The sequence below is a fragment of the Festucalex cinctus genome, chromosome 4 (assembly GCF_051991245.1).
Source record: "Festucalex cinctus isolate MCC-2025b chromosome 4, RoL_Fcin_1.0, whole genome shotgun sequence".
NCBI classification, from domain to species: domain Eukaryota; kingdom Metazoa; phylum Chordata; class Actinopteri; order Syngnathiformes; family Syngnathidae; genus Festucalex; species Festucalex cinctus.
This window is the reverse complement of record NC_135414.1, coordinates 18,764,017-18,785,771: the sequence shown is the minus strand read 5'-3', so window position 1 is coordinate 18,785,771 and position 21,755 is coordinate 18,764,017. Positions and strand designations below refer to the sequence as shown.

Sequence of the window (21,755 nt, the reverse complement as noted above, 5' to 3'; positions counted from 1 at the left end):
CTTATGCTTAACATGTCCTGATCATTCTTATGCTGTTTCAACATTACTCCACGAGCCTTCAAAGACCAACAGGTGCATTTTTCTATTGGAACCTGTGCAAATGTGGAAACAGACAGTTCTTGCGGTTTCAAGCTCCTTTTACTTGTTGTGAGGTAGTCAGCAATACATTGGTTACCCGGAAATTGAGCTGCATATTGAAGTTGAGGGGGGAAAAAAAGCTGGCAGCTGGTTATTTGAATTTTCATGACCTGTATGTGTGTTACAAAGGTAATGAAATTTGTGCATATACACGACTGTCATTATTTTGTACAAAACCCACATTTTTCAGCTGTATTTACAACATACATTTATTGAAATAATTACAATAAAAATGTACAATGAATATTAGGGAGTGATCTTATCCAAGATATTTGTCAAGATTTTGCACATTAGAAAAATATTCAAAACTGAGCAGACTATTGGGTGAGTGATCACTTACTAGAAAGAATGCAAACAATATCCTTTTTTTTTTTCCCCCCTCGGAAACAAATGTATACAAATGTGCAAAAGCTGTGGGAACCACAAACATAAGCGTTTGCGTAATTATACTGCCTGATCAGAATAATCCCTGAAATTTGATCAGTAAATAAACTGCCTTGTAATGGGCTGAAAAGGGAAATGCTTTGATTTGACCACCAACTTCAGAGTTGGAAGGAAGATTGGCTTCCCAGAACTCAGCTCTAAATCAAGTTTTTTGGAACATAATACCTATTCAGTGCTACAATTGACTTCCACATTTTATCAAATGAACACTGAACAGTTCCAAAAGTTGGATTCTCATCTGCAGTAAGGCACGTGCTCAGGTTTGGCTTCCTGCTTTCTCAGTGCGGCCACTCGCACTTCCAGGGAGACGACTCGGGCACTTTCAGACACTTTCCTAATTTCTCACAGCCGGCTGGGGCCCAGTTCTGAAACACAACAGTCACCACAGAGACATTCAAACGATAAGATTTCATCATGTACACTATACAGTAGCATTTCTGTCACTACCATACAGTTATATATTTTATTCCAGACTACTAATTTTGTGACATATGCATGGTTATAAATGTCGTATTTGAATGCTTTTTGTTCTTATTATTACAGTACGTTTTCACTTAACTTGCATTTAATTAATCTGCCACCAGGGGGCAGTAGTATGTCACACATTAATCGGCGGTTCAAGCTCGTTTGAGGTTCAAGAACAAAAATGAGGTAATAGTTCACAATCATTGCAGTGATTTTAGTAACAATATAACTTTGTTAGGATTTTTTTTTAAAACACATTCATGAGTTAATATTTAGAATAATATGGATCAGCAGGGCCTTGATTCTTTGCATCATGTCTTGGGTACCCCCTCAATCTATTTTTATTTTCCAGTTTTGCTTATTGTTTGTACAGTTGTACGTTGTTGTAAAAAAAATATTAAGTTGGAAGATCTGTAACAAAAATTGAAAAAAAAAACAACAACAAAAAAACAAAATCCCAGTAGTGTTTTTCTTGAAGTACAAAAAAAAAAAAAAAAAAAGATCTGCCTTGCTATTATTCTTTGTTACATTACATGTCATAGTATTGATCATAGTACGTAATCAGATTGTAGCGCAACTGACCATGACTGCAACATCACACATGTTGAGTTGCGGGATGCCTGCAACCAGCGTCTTCTTATGGTGATCAACAATGGGTGAAATGCGGCTGAGTACATCCTGGTATTCCTCCGTCAAAACACTGCAAAAACAGAATGATGAAATTAACAATCACCTCCATGAGATAAAACGGAATCATCGTGCATTTTTGACATTTCGTTCGGTGAAAACCTCTGGGATGTTATGTTTGCTGAATGACAAGAAATCTGAGTCTGATCTTTATTGGCCAAGTATTTAAAAAACAAGGAATTTGTCTTCACAGTCTCAACTCATCCGAGAAACGTAAAAATAACAATGACCAACATTGCAGAGATAGTCCGATTATCGGCGCCAATATTCAGCATTTTGATGAATATCTGCATTTACCTCTTTGAAGAATCATACAGCTGATAATAGATCACTTTTAAACTGTTCATTTTAGGGACGTATTTATTTAAATTTAGCTGACCCTGGGAACTCTCTGAACCTTTTGTTTTTGTTTGAAATTCAAACTTAAGTTATGCAAAAATTCTACATTTCAGGTATTTTACAATTTTGGAAAATTTTATTAATTGTAATGAGCAATTGGGAGTTATTTAAAAGTTGTATTTAACTTTTTAAGACATGTTAATGACCCTGCAAGGTCACTGAACTTTTTGTTAGAATTTTAAATTAAAGATGTCTGTTGACTAAGTAAAACTTAATAAGAGGAATAAGAATAAAAACAATATTAATAATAATAATATTAATAATAATATTAATAATAATAATAATAATAACAATACTGTAATATTTTTCAAATTTTATAAGTTGTTTACTTTAAAAAAAAAATCTTCCATGTTAAAGGGATACTTGACACATTGAACAATTTTCAGCACTGAAAAGTGAATATTTTGTCCTGAATTAATGTGATGACTTCATTATTTTTTATGTACAATTAAACTTTTAAAAAGTAATTTTTCTACTTGCTGTCGACTGATGATGACATCACCTGTGCTGAGGAAGTAGGAAACGACCAATCATGGCTCACCTGTTTTCTGGATTTGGTCAGTAAACTGAACCATGATTGGTCGTTAACTATTTCCTCAGCACAGGTGATGTCATCATCAGTTGACAGCAAGTAGAAAAATTACTTTTCAAAGGTACTAATTGTACATGAAAAATAACGAAGTTACCGTATTATTTATAGACAAAATATTAACTTTTTACTGCTGAAAATGGCTCAATGAGTCAAGTATCCCTTTAAGATTTGGAGATTTTATTTATTTTTTTAATTTTGATGCCAATATTTTTCTCTTTAGTAAAAATGAAAATCGTCTCCAAATATTATCGTCCCTGGAAAAAAACAACAAAACATATTGGTCCATCTCTACAACAGAGGGAGGCAGAATGGTAAGCCTGCTGGAGCTCAACCTTCGCTCTTTCAAAAGGAGGGGCACAGCATGAACCTGGAAAAAAACCCACACATACAACTGCCACATAATAAAAGACATTCCAACAGAACTTGCCTTATGCAAGCATACGTCTGTATCAAAACCCAGTTTTACTTCCATCGAGCCTTCATTAGCGCCATTTATTCGTCAGCTTCAAAGCACAAAACCCAAAGACGTCAAACAGCTTGATAATACACACAAAAAAAATCGCGCTTCTATTAGACCTTTTACATTTGAAGGCCGACGCGTGTTTGCAGACAGCTAATTGACTACGCAAAGGCGCGTTTGCAACTTGCTTACACGGAATTTAAAAGGCGCACGCAACGCACAACATAATCCCTCCACTTTGTTGTGGCTTTTGTGAAGGAGCATTGCGAGTGAAACTCCGCCGCCACGGCCGAGCTTAACTCATTATATCGGAGAGGGGGCCCTGCTGCAGCTTTCCGGCACCCCGTGGGAAAGCCCGCTCAGCGGGGGCGACTGCAGAGCTACCCCCCCGTCTCTCAATTACTGCTGTCGGACACCAGTGGGCCCCACACCTCCGTCCATTATTATTATATTCAGTGTGTAAAACACAAAGCCCCTGAAGGCTTTCAAAGGAACGCTGCTTTCAATAGGACCTGTAGGGTTAATGGTGTGTGTGCGTGTTCTGGTGGCGTGACACACAGATAGACAAATATCAGCAGTGCAATTACAACCCTGATACGCTCGCCGGCAGCACCTGTGCCGGGGCGGCCGTCTTCCCCTCGCGACAAGCCCCTGCCTTGTGATTGGCCCCCGGGGAGCGTGTGCAGGCGTGTGAGGTGAAGTGTCAATTAGAGTAATAACCCCGGGCCCTGTCCAGCTCACACCTAACCCCCTCCCCGAGCCGGATCTCCCGCAGGGCGGGCGAGGCTTTCCTCCATCAGCCGGCACCTGCTCCCCTTTCCTCCAAGCGCCACCGCTTTGACTTGCCGCCGCAATTAGGCCAGTGCTAGCTAAAAGCGCGACGACTGCAATTAGTCTCTCTCGTTCTCGCTCCGTGTTTGTCATCAGATAACGAGTGTGACCCTCGATGCCCTTTGAGGGAGGACGGAAAAAAATGATTACACCTCTCAGTTAAAAAGCAGATTTGCTGCAGTTATCTGAAATCACAAATTCTGATGCTCCGGATTGGCATCAGAAAAAAGGGCGGCATTCTTAACTCCGCTCGCGATTCATTTTGTGATAAGTGACCGAGCAACTTCATCTTCAACTTAATCTTAACCCGGGTTCCATCGAATCCAGGGTTCGGTGAGTCGGTCTCAGGGGTTCGGCGGAGTTCAAGACGCACACCCGACTCAGAAGTGGGCTGACGAATATGTGCGATAAGAATTCATGTGGGAATTCAAATTGGTGTTCCACAGGGCTCAATTCTGGAGCGTCTGCTGTTTCCATTGCATCTGCTACCCATGTTCCATTTGAACAAAACTGCGGTGGTTATTTTAAAGTGTTCTATAAATACAGAGTTGAGTTGTCAATGGCAGTGAATGATACTAGTCACATTGAGCCATTTTCAACACTAAGAAAATGTTTTATCAATAATATGATAATTTAATTAGTTTTCATGAACAATTAATACATTTAAAAACTGTTTCCCCCTTTCTGTTAACTGAAGATGACATCACCTGTGCTGAGGAAATAGGTGACGACCAATCACGGCTCACCTGTGTTCAGGGTTTGGTTAGCAAACTGAGCCATGATCGGTCGTTACCTCTGTCTTCAGCACAGGCGATGTCATCTTCAGTTGACAGCAAGTGAAAAAAAAATGGTCTTTAAAAGGTATCAATTGTTCATGAAAAATAAAGTTGTCACATTTATTATAGATAAAATTATCTTCTTACTATTGAAAATGTCTCAATGAGTCAAGTATCCCTTTAAGAACAAGAGTTGACTTTCGCAAAGCAACTGGCGCAAAACACCAAGTTTGCCACTGTGGCGTCCACGCGCGGGTAATCGTATTTCTGCAAAGCTGCGCATGGAAATCTAATTATATCATTTGTTTGTGTCTCTTGTGCGCACAAATAATGAAAAGCCACCGTCAGCGCGGCTCATTAGCATGACTATAACCCTTCACTTGCTGGTGCACAGGCAAAGTGCGGAATAATAAGCAGGCGCTATGCAAATGGACTCTTTTGATTTATAATTTATGGCACCCAAGGGGGGGGCCGGGCCATTGCTCAGGTGTGTCGCCATGCCGATTACTGATTCATAACACTATTTCTGGAACACATACACACAATCAAGGACACAGTGGCAGACGGAGGGGGAATTGAGGAGACAATCAAATGCGCGTCCTGCCTAACCCCTCCCTCCAACAGCCACGCCCCCTCCTCTCCTTCCCCTCCTCGGTGGAAATGGAGCACTTGGGTGAGGACTATTGATTAGGGACGCAGGAGCTTGGTGGTAGGGAGCAGATGAGGCCAGCCTGCAGCGTCAGAATGCATTCTGGATGTGTTAACCTTGTTGAGGCCTCGGGTCATACAACTGTAGGCAGGAAAAGGCCCTGACGTACAGTTTGGCCTAGTTGAAATGGCTTTCAACATTGCATTAAAGCCTCTTAAGAACCAAAAAAAACAAACTCCATTTTTGAATTGTATGATTGTTGTTTGCATGTTTTGGACTCATCAGACCGCAAGAGAAGTGAGGGCATGGGCGCAGACAGGCGCTGCATCATCTTAAGTGGCTCTTTAGGTGCAGGCAGAGATTAATGGCAGCCCGGCAGTCGGTCCAGCTGCGGGAGCGAGGAGCACACGCATGTACACACACACGCACTTACAAAGGACGGCGCAGAATGCTCCCAGTGGATGCGGAGGAACAGCCACTGAGAAGTGAAGTGGCAGAAACTCGAAGGAAGCAGTTGGGAAGATGGAAAATGGTGAGATCAGAGTGGACGTAAAACAGTGGAGAGTGTGCATGACCTTCCCTGCTGGACTTTGCTGCCTTTTACATGGCTGCACATTGATTAGTTTAGCTTTTTTGTCTTTCAAGTAGAATGTGCCAATATAAAAATGAATATTTTATCATCCAATCTCACTTGAGAGCTAAGAGAAAGACAAACAGGAGACGAGTGGAATTGGTGCTGTACGAATAAAATGACATTCAGATTCAACTGAACTCTTGATTCATTAATTCATTAAGATCTGCGATGCCATTAAGAGCTGTCAAAATTAATCGACAAGTAATCGATTACCAACTCAATTCTTATCAACTATTTTAATAATCAAGTAATCATTTCCAGCCATTTTTTAATTCAAATTTGTCCAAATCCTCTGATTTCTGTACATCAACAGTAAATTGTTCACTGATTTCAGCAGTCCTTCATGAAAGAAGACTGATTATTGTCTGTATTTAATCAAAATACGATATTTGCAAACATCTGTTTTTACCTAGGAAAACAATGACTGAACTGATAATACAGTATACTACATCCTTCCACCTTTTTTTTTTTTTTTTTTTTTTTTTTTTTAAACTCATTCACTCCCAGCCATTTTCACTGAAGCAACCCCATTCGCTCCCGGCTGTTTTACTGGATTTTGACTGATTGGCAAGGCCCATAGACTATTGTGTTCTATTGCTATGAAGACATGGAACCAACCAAATGAAATATTAGAGACCCTTCTTTCATTAGGAAGAAAAAGTATGTTTCTATCCATTTCCGCTGTGCAGCGATTAGCATTAGAATATAGCCAAGTTTCATCATTATTCACAAATCTGTTTACAACTGTGGGGAAATCAGCTTCTTTGCAACATGGCCTGGGTTGATCTCTTATACAATGCTGCCACCTGCGGGCCGTTTTTGTAATAACTACCATTGCTTCAACCATTCTCTGCAGTTCAGAGGTTGTATAAAAGCTTTCTGTATGCTCTAGTATTAAAAAAAACCAAAACGTATAACTACGTCTTTGGGACACAAAACATTTAAAATAGAACGTATTAATACGTTTTTGGGAGCAAATGAGTTTATCACTATATGAATACAAAGTACGAAATAAACACCAATCACTGGTTAATAAACCGTAATCAGCGGGGAAAATGGTTTTGTTTTACACTTTAATGCAAAATTAAAATGAATCAGATTAGTCGATTCTAAAAATATTCAGTGGTGCCAGCACTAGATGCTATACGTATACCCATGTAGTATATTTACACCCTCGTTCAGTCGTCTGAGTTCATCCTTTGAGCTGAGCCCAAAATACACCAAAGCATATTAAACAGCACTCTCTGTGAATTTAGAGCTGAACAATTTATCTTGCAATTTTAACTTGCAGTGGCGTGACACAGTCATCTTTAAGAGGGCTGTTTGCAATCACAAAGACAAGGGTGCAATCAGGCGAGCTCTGGCTGAGCAGATCAATCGTCCGCTTTCTTATTTCTGCCACCGAATTCACATTGAGCTCATCAGCATTCTGCACGAGAAGCAGGCTAACGCTCTCACATCATATCGCCCAGCAGTCCTTCTCTCATTTTTCTGTTTTGTTTATCTCTCTCGTCCCATCTTCTCAAATACAAGCGGACTTTTCAAGCAACCCACCTGATGGGGAACTTCTCCCCGGGATCTCGACCCAGGTGGAAAATGAGGGGCTGCATTGTGTGCTCCTTTTGCTCATGTGTGGTCACACCCGGGACCTCCTGGCCTGGACAGAAGTTCACACCCTGAAAGAGAGGTGGCAGATCTTAGACTAACTCGGTTTATGAAGAAATAAAGGATAATGGTGGAGGGAGCTCAAATGGGATCAGTGATTAGATAGATGTTCCTTATCACTATGTAACCTTGTAAAAACCTTATCCTTTGTTTTCTTTTCACCATTTTGAAGCACAAGATACTGTCCCCTCCAAAGGTATTGGACTGTCAAGCCATGGTCAGTTCCTTTGTTTTTGGTGTAGACTGAATACTTTGGGTTTCAGATCAAAAGATGCATATGAGATAAAGTTCAGATTTTATCTTACTTTTCTTACGATGCAATGCAACAGATGCAATGAAAACAGCAGAGGCCCCAGAATTAAACCCCGTGGAGCACCATAATGCTCCATTATACATGTCAATTCAATTCATACTGCACATATTCATTGGACCACTTTCTTTTTTTGCTCTACATATTATGAAGGAATTACAATAATAAAAATAAAAATAAAAATCAAACAACGTACCATCACAACAGCCACAAGTCGACAACTGAGTGCACAAAACTCTCTGCAGCACAAATAGGCCAAGCAATGTAGAGTGATCACTTGCAGCCAATGATGGCCAAGCAGGGTGTATCATCACCAAACATTTGAGTCGGGTGTGTGTCTTGACCTCCGCTGTTAAATGACTCACCTGGGGTTCGATTCATCCCAGGTTAAGAATCACTGCATTAGATAGTGCTTGTTTTTGGCTTTGGGTTTCACCTGTGAAAACTGCATTGAGCGCTTTCTAACCATGTTGATTTTTGCTAAGAGGGAAATTATTACACAAACCTAGGATATAGCCAATATCACAAACTTTTCATAATTCCCTCAATGTCGACTACTAACTTTAAAAGACAATGATTAATGAACACTTTATTCAACAATAATGATCATATTGAAAATGCTCACACAGTTACTGTTACTTTTCCAATGCCTCCAAAATGCTTTGTCCAAAATGTTTTTTTTTTTTTTTTTTTTTTGTGATTCATTCATCTCTGGCTGCACTTTGGTGGGCACCATGATTGAGTCACATTCATACACGCACGCACTCCTTCAGAAACCCCCGGAGATCCGCCTCTTTCTTCAAAAACACACATTCACTTTTTGGTGAGCGTAAGTAAAATTGAAAAAGCTTTCATCTGTAAGGCAGTGTTGCTGCCCCCCCTGTGAGATGGCCCGACAGAACACCTCAAAATACATATTGAAGAGCGCGAGGGGAGAACGATAGATACCCGCTGCCCCGCTGAGGCTCGTCTGATCCTGACTGCTCCCTCCCGCCTTTGAAAGCCAAGAACTCAGAAATGCAGAAAAGAAAGAAAGAGCGTTCATCCCAGAGGAGACAGAAGAGGCCTGGTGTGTGTGTGTGTGTATCTCTGCGTCTCGTACTCCACACATGAGCGAGGACTCGTGTCACCTAGGACTTGAATGATATGAAGACCAAAAGAGGAGGATTTCAAACTCAAGCAGCGCTCAGATGCGGGGGCATCAGAGAAACAGCGGGCATCCAGCACAAAAAAAAAAGAAGAAGAAAAAAAAGTAGTGAATATTTGGTACAAGATGTGAACATCACATACGTTGTGTTCCAGTTTCAAACTGCCACATTTAAACCTTCATTAACTGGACATCAATGTTTAGGTTTAGTCATATTTTACCATCTATAAGCATCAAAGTCAAGTCCTGTACAATAACTCATTTGTTTCCAAAAACGTTTTAATACGTTCTATTTTAAATATTACCAGTGTCCCAAAAGGCATATTAATACGTTTTTTATGCTACAGCATACAGAAGGCTTTGATGCAGCCTCTGAACTGAAGAGAACGGTTGAAGCAATGGTAGTTATCACACAAAATGGCCACCAGGTGGCAGCAGAGAATGAGAGATCAACCAGGGCCATGATGCAACAAGCTGTTTTCACCACAGTTTTAAACAGTTGTGAATAAATGATAAAACTTTGCTATATTTTAATGCTAATTGCTGCAAAACAGAAACAGATAGAAATATACTTTGTTTTTCTCTGATGAAAGAAGAGACTTTAATAGCAAAATAACACAATATTCTGTGGGCTTTGCAAAATCAGTCCAAATGGATGGGAGTGAATTAGATATCAATTTTTTTTTTTTTTTTTGCGTTTTTTTTTTTTGGGGGGGGGGTACACTGTTTTCCAGAAAATTGCATCTATGGTGTGTTTCGAATTGGAGAACTGTCAAACCCTGTGAATAACATTTTTTATTTTTTTTGCAAAATAAATAAATAAATACATACATACATGAATAATGGGAAAAATATTTATATTGTTTAGACTTTTACCAGTAACAATGAGTTGTAAAAACAAAAACAAAAAAGAAAAACAAAAAAACAAAATGCTTTTATTGTGCATTCCATACACAACGTAACTTAATGTGCCTCACATTAAAAGTATGTTTAAAAGTAGTTATAGAGGTAAAGACATTTAAAATCAAAGTAAAGAAATAAAAAACAGCTGAATAAAATTACTAAAGCGTGTACTGTACAGTGGAAGAACAAGATTTTCGAAAGATATTAATAACCTGGATTTAAAAGCAGTGACGTTATTGGGCTTGGGTTTTGGATTTTTATTCATTCGTACGATTTACTCTGATAATAAAGGATACCAGTCAATCAAGTATTATACACATGTTCAGCGAAAAAAACGCTTTTAAGGGTGATTTTGAGGGGCCTATTATACACGAGTACATGTTATTCATGGGATTGCACAATAACTACTTTTTGCTTCAAGTAAAATTAACTAGTAGATTGATAAAGTATAGATTTTTTTCCCATTTTGAGAACGATCCACTCTTTCTGAATACTCATTTGGAATGCCATGATATGTTGTCAAGTTAAAGAAAGCTACTCAAAAGAAACACCACAGTAGCACAAGTGAGCGATACAAAAGACCTGCAAGTAATGACAAAGTATTTTGAAATATTAACGTCACCACAACGCCTGCAGAGAGTTTGACGGGAGCCGTTTAAGCCTGTGAAATTTCTCATTTTCCTCATGGCTGAGCTGCACGAACACAGCCTTGAGTGATACCTCTCCTAGCTATTAACCTGTAATGTCTTCACACACACACCCAAACACGCACACCCCATCCTTGTTTATTTTTCACTATGTGGGCCAAAAGCTAAATTATAACAAAGTATCGCAAGAGCTGACACAAAGGCAGGAAAAAGCTGCTGTATTTGCTCCAATGTATTCTCATCGGTCGATTGGAGTATTCTATTTACATTTAGCATTTATTGCGTGCATTATGTGTTTTATATGAACAGTTTAAGTGTTCCATACCTTCTCTGAAAACAGCTTTTGTGGGCGCTCAGCCGAATACATTTTCATAGAAAACCCAAAGTACATGCAAAAGCTTTCTCTTGTCCTCTCTCATGTACTCACACGAATCAATAAGCAACTTGCAGGCAATCAGACACCATTATTTGTGAAGTTCCACTTCAGTTCACATGAGATGATAAAGGAGGCTGCTATTGATTCAACGGCCCTGAAGGAGAGAGCAATTTAAGCGACCGATGGGGCATAAAGCAAACTGAATCGCAGCAAAGGAGGGAGGAGCAGAGATGGACATTTCGAAAAAAAAATAAAATAAAATAAAAAGCTACCAAACTGTACTGCTTCTCAAACATCACATTTCATATTCCTCCTGCACAAAGTTGGAGTTGCTAGCTTTTTCTTTCTGTATATCTGTGTGATAGCAAAAGCAAAAAAGTCCACAGCAGGAAATGTTGGTATGTAAATTACAATGGGGGGAATTCTCCACTGGAGCTGAAACAAACAAGTCGAGCGGCTGATGAATGATGCAAGTTTGCTGATTTAGGGGCTCCTCATTAATATTCATTAACGCTGTGATGTACACAGCAGTCGACTGATGAGCCATTTTCCGCACAACACCAGCAGAGAAAGCCACGAAGGGGTTCGATGTGTCAGAGAATTTGTACAACACAACGCTGATTGCACTATACATACCATATGGCCAAAAGTATTTGGACAGATGTCCATTAAACCGGATCAGTCTGTCAGATTCAACTCGTTCCGGAAGGATTTTGACTTGTGGCAAATTGTGTCTATTCATCATTTGCGAGTTCAGAGGTCACTCTCAAATGTGCTTGATGGGGTTGAAGTTTCTTTATCACAATTATTCAAGGATGCCTTGCTTGTACATGGCACATATCAGCTATCTCACCCTTTTTAACTCATCCAGCGAGTTGGTCCAGGTCCAGTAGTGGGCCTTGTATTGCCCAAGCCGGACAGCCATCAGTTCGTTCCCACGGTAATAGAAAATTGGCCTGTGAAAGAACATATAACAAGTGGGTGGCAATGCTGACAAATGAAAGGCACCATTTTGCCATCTCGCTCCCAAATTGAAGGTAAAATGTGCATGTGAGCAATTACACATTTACCTGTTTTGCAGTGTGTGAGAGCTGTTCAGGAAAACTGGTGTCAGGTCCAATCCATCCAGGGCTCGATCATCAGGTGGGCTGATGCCAGCCAGAGATAAACTTGTGGTGAACAGGTCCATTACATTGGAGAGCTGGAAGTTCACCTTTTAAGGCACAACATTTTTTTTAATTTGATCTAGGTTTGCCCATGAATGACCTTTAACCTTGAAGGCATTAAGAGAAAGAAATACAATTAAACCCTATAGCAACTCCTTCCCTTCTGTCATTATAGTTGCAAAAAACACTGTCTGTCGTCATGTATGGATCCACAAAAACACGCAAGTAAGCAGGCACTCAAGCAAAAAAAACAACCAATCGTGTTGAAAAATATGAAAATTTTTCCTCTGCAAAATTATAACTGAGGAGTAGAAGAAGACAGAAGAAGGAGTAGAAGGAGGAGTGAGGATGGAAGAGAAGCAACAGCATTGGAAATACGAAATGGCACAAGTCGTGCGAGTGGATGCTCAGCTTGGAACTCAACTTCCGCCCTGACCCGAATGAGGATTCGCAATACAGAAAACTGATGGACACATGCAAAGTTGCAAACCCGAAGTGAAGTGAGCAGATTCAGAAGCCAATCAGTAAAAGTCTATTTTCACCAAATTATTCCAGCATTTTGTTTTGCTTACATTTTGCCATAGTTAACTTAACTGTATATGACTTTGGTTACTCTGCACTGTCACCGTACAACAAATAAAGACAACACAAGACATAAACACGCACACGCACTATGAATGCAACTGCTGCTCCATGCTTGTCTATCTCATGACATAACTGCTTGTGTTCTAGCCACCAGGACAAATGTGTTTGGCTTTTCAAATCAAGAATCTCACACTTGAGGAATACCACAAATGCACTTTTATTTTAATGTCGGATTTTATCATTAAAGCGAACATGTATACTTGTGATAGTGCACATGTGTGAACACAGATTGCAAAAGAGGCACATTTCCTCACTGCACCTAATCTCCTTCTGCAGGTTTTTGTATATTCTTTAAAATTTTCAGGGAAGTCGAGTAAAGAAAGCGAGAAGAGGAAGTAGGGAGAGGACACAGCCCGGGCAAGGAGGCATCTGGAGACGGCGCGAACTGCTTTTTTATCTCCTTCTCCCAGTCTCGCAGAAAAAAAAAGCTTTATTTTATTTATAAACTTTGAACTATTTTCAGATAAAATGCCATTTTTCCGCTGTCATCCTTGATCTTGCCTTCCATTCTCTCCTGAGCGAGCCTTGGAGGAAGACGGCACGCTCACAATCAGATAGCACTATCAGGCCTCTGCAGCTGCAGCTGCACGGCCATGTGCTGCTGTGCGCCAATCCACGCACACACACACGCACACACACACGAGCGCATCGGCACTGAAATTAATTCACTTTACGTCCGCAGCAGCCACACAACTAGTCGGCGCAACGCATTCCATGATATCACACGTCCTGTTCAAATACAGATTTAGTCCTTAACTTTTTTTTTTTTGTGCTTTTCCACACGACCACATTCACACACACTTGAAAAGGGACGCGAGTGGAATCCAAACTGATATTTAGCCTGCAATAACTCCAGTCCAGACATATAAAGTTTCTTCAAAGGTTGCCAATTTTCGTCATCCTGCTCTTTTTCATTGTGCATTAAAAATCATACATTCGTCAAGCCTGTTGTTTTTCTGTTTTTCTAATTTTTGTCTCCTTTCAATTTACATTCCGTTTGTCCATGCATATCAGAGGAGGCCCTCTATCCTTGTGTCTGCATCTTGACAACAAAAATGGATTACGATGCCACCCCCCCTCCCCCTTTCATCCTCTGGGGCCCTTACTGAAGATCCCTCTGGAATTAGGAAGGAAGAATGCTGAACACGCACCTGCGTCGCACAAGACTTCATTCCACTACACGTGCGAACACCTTCTTAAATACAACTTACTTGTGTGTATATTGACAAGCTAAATAACATTCAAAATGTAAATGTAAAAGCTTATGTCACCATGGTTTGGATTTGTGGCTACTAGTTTAATTAGTCAACTGGATTATACAAAAGCAATTTCTATAAAACTTTGTGACATGCATTACTGCCACCTAATATTGGATTTTTATTTTTATTTTTTTTGCAGGAACAAAAGAGAGAAACTGGAAAGAAAAGCCACAAAATACTGTCATTGACAGAAACTTATTAAGCACGTGGTGTTTTCGCCAAAGACAGCCCTTAAAGATCCTATTTGCTGTTTTGCTGTATGTTTCGTATTAATCCGTGTTAGTCCTCAATTCATTTCATGTATTGGCATATCAGTTTGCTGGGAAAGTGTGTGTGAAAATTGCAATTTGTAGTTAAGAACCAGAAATAGTTTCCAATCTGTCTTAGCATCTTTGTGAATCGTCTCCCTTGTAGGCCTGAACAATTTTTCAAAAAAACAAAAAAAAACTATTCAATTTAGATTTTTTTTTCTCAATATTGCGACTGATTTAATATGCAATTATTTTTTTCAAGGTCTATCGCTCGCGTCGGGCCAAAACCTTGTACCTCCAAAATTGTCGGATTTGTCACTTAACATTGCATCATTAAAGAGAGCAATCCATTTGCAACACTTGAAATTTTTCAATAAGTTGTAAAAATGACACCCACACATGTGGACTGAGAAAAAGTATAGATTTTTGAAAAAATTTGAAATTTGCCAAATTGTGTCTAGTGAGAGCTCGGCCTGATGCCAGCGATATGATATTATATTACAGGATACTAAGATAAAGGCCAATGAAGCATAATTATGAAAGATAGATAGAAGATGTCCAGTACTATAGCACATCTTGATTATTTTGCAAGTGCAATCAATTAATTGTTCATGTTCAGCCCTTATTCCCTTGACCCAAACATCTTTTCAATGCGCAAGCAATAAAGATGTTGTCGACTCTGCCATCTATAGATCATCTTAAAAAGAAAAAAGATTTCTGACAAAAGAAAATGATTCAGCATGCATATTCACGTTTACACCCTTGCATGCATTTACACGGTGGACAATTATGATGACAACTAGACCCTGCAACACAACAATGTCGTTGGCAGTGGTGCATTCCTCTCTCTCCTTTCTCTTTTCACCAAGCAGCCACCTCTTTTACATCTTCTTCCTTGCACCCCCCCACCCACCTTCCCGTTTCTTTATCCTCAGCGCCTGGCATATTCAGATACTGAGTCCTCATTACAGCTCAATCCAACCTCAGCAAACACACAAACAGATTAGCTGCTTAAGACGCTCCCAATCCCCCTCTCCCTCGCTACTCGGCGGCGCTATCAGGCCCCAGCACAACCCTGTGAGATGAGCCAGGGGCGAGGCTTACTGCAGACTGCAGCCTCCGCTCGCTCCGCCGCCAAATCCCTCTGCATCACAGCCCCATGTCACAGCTGCCCCTAATACAATTAAAAGTCATTTGCAGAACGTGCGGGCTTAAAGGATCGCGCTGTAGGTGGTGGGGGGTTAAATTAGGTTGTGGGACACAGAAGAGAGAGAGGTGGGTCAATAATTGTCGCTAAACATGACAGGAAACGCGTTCCCAAATTTCGGTTTCAATCATACACTTGATCTTTCTTGGCGACCACTTCAATCACTCGATAGGAGTTGAACACTGTCAAGATTACTTGTAGGCACTTGCGATGCAGAGTGGTAAATAACACACAAAAGAAACAAAACAAAACAAGCAACTCAATACAGAGGATTAGTAAATCAATTATTCAGTCGCTCTCAAACTGATTTACAGGACTGCACGCTGCCTGCAGCTTTGCATTTACATTTCTGGTACCTGTTGATAGGCGGAACATTAGGAAGGAGGGAACAAAGCACAACACATGCAGAGTGACTCTGATGCTTGATGTTCGAGTCTGGAATGTAAAATTCCAGCAACCAGATTGCATGTGAATGTAGTTACCGATAACTTTCTATACGGTTGTTGTCCTCCGTTACGTTTGTCATGACTAGGGTCATGCAAAGGTTATGCTTACTGTCATGACTAGGGTCATGCAAAGGTTATGTTTGGGTCATGACCGTGAGGTCAAGTGTCTGTTTTTAACTGATGTAAACCATCATCTAGTTTCAACTGGTAAGACACTATGTGATGTCAGAAGCTATGTGATGTCAAGAATCTTTAATCTCTTTATCTGGTCAACAGCCAATCAGATAATTCCATGTCAGTCCTGTTAGCCACATGTCTATCCACACCCAATCAGATTGATTTGTGGTCTATATAAGCCTGTCTGAGAAGTGTGCGTTTTGTCGGATTATTACCTCTATTCCCCTGTGCACTTCCACAGCCCAAGTTAGCGTAGCGTCTCGTGATTCTCAATACATTCTCATTGTTTCTCGTCTAGTCAAGTTTGTTCTACACCTCTCGATGTTATGCGAATAAAGAGTTAAAATCTTATTTGTTTTTGCAGCTCTAATGACATTTTTTTTGTATTATTTATTTTTATTTGGGTACATAAAAACATTTTTTTTTTCGATTAAACAATCTATTTCTTAACAAAATATAGAATATTTAGTACAGAAAAAAATGTGCATCATGTAAGTTTAAATTAATGTTAACATTCCTCTTCTGTTTTAATTTTTCTGAGTATGTCACAGTATTGTACATTGTGAGCTTTTTTTGGAACAGAACTTTTGGCCACTCATGTTGTCCTTGGGGCTAAAGAGTACCCACTGATACCTTTTATTTATTTATTTATTTATTTATTTATTTATTTTAAGGACAATACAAATTATCTGTGTTTACAGTATCTTGCTACTCCATCCTTCCTCCTAATTGAAGCCAACTAACATCAAAGAGGCCTCAACTTTGCAAGCAGCCAATCATATTGTGCCCTGCATAGATGACCCCTCAAAAAAGAAAAGAAGAGCTGAATAAGAGCAATTACTGAAACCTTGACTTTTTAAAACCACAGTAAACTGTAAGACCAGTTTAACCAGAAAAACAAATCATCAACCAATAAAGCAATCTGTAAATTTTTAGGCTTGATTTTGAGGAACTCTCAACATGGGTGGATATTGATGAAGAAATCTGAACTTGCAGTGAATCTGAGAAATTTCTGGAAGCCTAGTTATGAATTCGACTTCAACTTTCAATCTCAAAAGGTGTTCTCACCTTGCCTGCTGTGATGTGTCCGGGCCACCAGGCAATGGCAGGCTCCCTCATGCCCCCTTCGTAGGTGGTCTCCTTCCCACAGAGGAATGGCCCATTACTGCCACCTGAACAATTGCAGACAAAAAAAGCGCAGTTCAGTGCCCACATGACATAACACCATGAATAAAGTCCACAGTATATAACATGGCTTGTTTCTAAAGGTGACGCTTACTCTCATTCGGGCCAGACGTAAAAGCGGCTCCATTGTCTGAAGTGAAAAAAACAAAGGTGCTATTTTCAATACCCAGAGTCCTCAGCCTGGACAGGATCTGACCAACGCTGTAGTCCAACTCCATCACGGCATCGCCATACCTACATAACACAACATCCCGTTCACAACAAGAATCATCCGGTCCTGTGGTCAGAGAATGACAGGGGAACGCACCGGCCTCGTTGGCTCTTCCCGAGGAAGCGTCTGGAAGCGTAGACAGGGGCATGAGTGGCGTCAGCCGCCCAGTACAGGAAAAAGGGCTGTTGGGCCAGACTCTGACGATTTATGAAGTCAAGACCTTCCTGTTGAAGAGGGAAATATGAGAGGCAGGGAACAAGAATTTCCGTGGCTCGAGTTGGACTTTTGTACATGTAAATCAAGAAAATACCTTTCAACTTACCTGTAAGTAAATCTGTGTGAGATTGGACTCTCCTGTTTTTCTATCAATCTTAAACTCCTCATAGTATCTATAAAACAAAGCTGACAATTAAGGACAGTTAACCACAAGCACAGGGAGAAGATGCAAACTCAACACAAATAAGGCAGAAAGTGAGATTTGAACTGAACATCAAAACAGTGAGACACATGATAACTGCTGCTCCACAGTGCTGCCCACTATTGACTGAAATCCAATCCTTAAAAAAAATGAGGAAGTCAACCTTAAACATTTTTTGACAATATGTGACCTCACTTGTCTAAGCATGACATTGTGTTATATGAGTTATGAAGCAAAATCCACCCGTTTTTATCCATCTCAGGGGTCCGCCATTTTGCCACTTGCTGTCGACTGAAGATAGCATCACAGTTCCTCAGGGCTCAAGGCAATGACCAATCACAGCTCACCTCTTTTCTGAAGCAGAGTTGTGATTGGTTGTTCCCAACCTTGATGTCATTTTCACTCAACAGCAAGTGACAAAATGGCCACCCTCTGATATTGATAAAAACTGCTGGTAAGCCTGTGCAATTAATCGAAACTCAATTAGAATTTCAATTATTATATTCCAAAATTACAAAATCAACATAATAATATATATATTTTTTTAAATTAATACTAATTTTTTTAGTTATTTAAATTTAGACATTTGCACTTAAATTTTAAAATATCCAATTTGATCAATTTTGTTTCATCCAAAAGGAACTTGCATAATTATAGTGTTTCAAAGAAATTTATTTGTCTTTATATTTTTTTAATTAAAATTTTTTTTTGTTTTATACCAATAAATAAATAAATAAATGAATGAATAAATAAATGATCATCCTACTGCATAGGGCACATGAGGAACTGCAACTTTAAGTTTTTGCCAACATAAATAAATAAAAATGTATTATTATAAATATATATTATACATTCTGTTTTGTCCAAAAGGAACTTACATAATTATCACGTTTTCTATTTTTTTTATTTTTTTTATTTGGTCTTAATATTTATAAATGCTTGAACATTTTCTTGTTTTGTACCAAAAAAAGAAATAATAGTTTGAATAATTGTGGTTTCAATTGGTGCCAAAATAATTGTGATTATTATTTTTTCCATAATCGAGGAGATTCATATTCCACAGACGCATTATTAACCAGAATACTGTATTTAGACTAGTGGTGCTTCATACAACATATAGTTGGAAAGAATTTTTGGGGGGTTGACTTCCCCTTTAAACTGAACAAACAAAGCATCCCCTAGGTTATAATTGTGTAATGATGAAAGTCTCCCAGGTGCAAAGTATGACGAGATTTGCCAAATTTGGCAAGTTCCCACAGAGCCAAGCGGGAGGGACCACTAAGACGTTGCTGAGGCGCGGCGCGGCGAGCACAGAGGTAGTGACAGCCATCTCTCTTCCACACGCTTCACTTCCTCCAGGTGTCCTCACACTCAGCAAACACAACCTGCTGTCTCTGGGGGGCGCTTGTGTGTGTTCATGTGCGTGCGTCTGTCCACAGCCCAGGTAAGCTGCGCTGATTAAACTCCCGACTAAGCGAAAAACACAGCCGGCTGCCAGTTGCGCTGACCCCGAACACGCGTATGGCTGTTTTCCAGGGAAACAAATGGGCGCCAGGCGCAAATGTTCGTGTGGGATTTTACCTGCCAACCATCTCCGAGTCGTTGTAGACGGGGACGTTGGGTCGCCCGCTGTTGTTGTAGGGCCCAAAATGGCAGTTGGGTGCACCAAACCATTGGTCGAAGCCGTTCTTCAGGGGGAGGTACTGCGCTCTGTGGCCCAGATGCCTGTCGTGAAGTAAAATGCTCTCACACAGTGTGGTGTCAACGTGGCTGACTGAGCATGTGCGCTTTCACTTAGTCACATGTGCTGCGCACATTTTCCACATCGCACTGATTTGAAGTCACGGATCAGAGTCGAGTCACTTGAGTAAAAGGTGCACTTTGAGATGCCGACACATTATTCTTTGCATTGTATGTTATGTGAGTATTTCCCCTGGGAAACTTGGTGCTTATGTTTTAGTTTGAGAGGTAATTTATATATGAAGAAAATGTGGATATACAAAGGGAAAACAACCCTACTGACACATTAATACTTAGGGGTTGGCCTTAATGAAATCCAATTGTTGAAAAAAAAAAAAAAAAGTGGCCTATAACCTGTACTACCCACTTAACAAAACTAACCAATCTCTAATACGGAAAACATGTACGCTGGTTGCATCACCCCAGAATGAATACTTTGTTTAAGCACATTTGGCAATAGCGTACTCGAAAACATTCAGCCCTTTTGGTTATGAGTCATCATGGAACATCTTCATATTTTCCTTCCACTCTTCCTTACAAAAGCACTCCGAATCTGTCAGATTCAGAAAGCATTTCTTATGCACAACGCCCAGTTCACCACACAGGTCTGGATTCTGGCAAGACGATTCCAAATCAAAATTTGAATTATCTTGTTTGTTTTAGGTCATTATGCATGCACAAAAGTAAAATTCCTCTTCATCTCCAGCTTTCGAGTAGACGCTTGAAGGTTTAGTACGAGCACTGGCTTTTGGAACTGCCCATAATTCTTAAACCCCACCTCTTGTTGGAAAAACAACCCCAAAAAAAGCACAATACCTTCACTTTGGACATGTTCTTCTTATAATGATGGACAAATTTAGATTTTGGAATTATGACCAAGAAATGAACTTCCTCACATGATTATTGGAGACTGGTTATTTAATTGCAAAGTTAGCTTTAGGTGGTTTCTCTCTGGTGGTAAACAATCTTACCCTCGAAACCCTCTCATACACCAATTTGAAAGTGCCTTTGAGAAATTAAAAGTCGCTCACCATTTACCAACTATCTTGCTGATGTATCCTTTCTTTTTCAGCATCTGAGGTAACAGGATCTCATCCCGGGAGATTCCTCCCACAATCTCCTGTGGTGTGTATGCTGAAAAAGAAGTCCACAATATATTTAGTCTGTGTGACATTAGTTGACACGAGATGACCGTGATGGCTTGAAATTATTTACAGATGATTTTGGTCAGAAGTGAGAATGTTTTGTGGGTTTTCACCGTTTCTGGCATGACCATTAGTGGTGTAGAAGCCATTTCGGACAGGCAGCCTCCCAGTGAGTAGTGCAGCTCTGGCTGTTTGACATTGGGGGGTGCAGCATTTACAAGGTGAGGAGGGGAATTTTTTTATTTTTTTGGTAAAATAATAGCAAGTCTGCTCACTCACACGGCGAACATAAAGGGTTGGCAGTGTAGAAGTTTGGGAGAAGCATGCCCTGTGCAGCCATGGCATCCAGGTTAGGGGTCTCTTTGGAGGGTTGGCCCAAAACCCCCAAGTCCCCCCAACCCATCTGATTCGTAGGAGTCAGTGATGTACAAAGGCATAATTTTACAACGTATACACATACAGGAACCGTGGATTATGATTGGTACTAAAGACGACAGAACAAAATCTAATACAGTACATGTCACGTGCTTTGATTAACTAACATTATATCCGGAATTAACGCAAAAATAGAACTCACGTCATCCATAAGCATAATGATAATGTTTGGTGGCGATGCAGCTGCCAGATTTTCTGCCCATGAAAAATATACTAAAGCACACAAAAAAGTTAAAACTGGACCAGACATCACAAACACCGCAATGCCGAACAGCACCAACTATCAGGAAGTGATTTGTTTAAAAATACTTCAGGCACCTCATATGCGCAGTAGTTGCGCAGATGCA

At 40.0% G+C, this 21,755-nt stretch overlaps 1 protein-coding gene across 3 annotated transcripts; it reads right to left on the bottom strand.

The window, feature by feature from the left end:
- Positions 1–126: 126 nt before the first annotated feature.
- Positions 127–21,689, bottom strand: galns (galactosamine (N-acetyl)-6-sulfatase). 3 transcript variants are annotated; one of them, XM_077519469.1, is made up of 14 exons: positions 21,551–21,687; positions 21,253–21,376; positions 21,044–21,161; positions 20,860–20,962; positions 19,670–19,813; positions 17,993–18,059; positions 17,767–17,894; positions 17,554–17,693; positions 17,343–17,446; positions 12,194–12,336; positions 11,977–12,079; positions 7,630–7,751; positions 1,630–1,747; positions 127–947 (listed from the first exon to the last, which is right to left on the bottom strand). In XM_077519469.1, the coding sequence occupies exons 1-14, from the start codon at positions 21,553–21,555 to the stop codon at positions 861–863; spliced, it is 1,506 nt and encodes a 501-aa protein (XP_077375595.1). In that variant the 5' UTR covers positions 21,556–21,687; the 3' UTR covers positions 127–860. The 3 variants fall into 3 exon arrangements, with proteins under 3 accessions (XP_077375595.1, XP_077375596.1, XP_077375594.1); XM_077519468.1 differs by having other exon boundaries at positions 128–947; positions 21,087–21,161; positions 21,551–21,681; XM_077519470.1 differs by lacking the exons at positions 21,044–21,161; positions 21,253–21,376 and having other exon boundaries at positions 21,551–21,689.
- Positions 21,690–21,755: the final 66 nt, after the last annotated feature.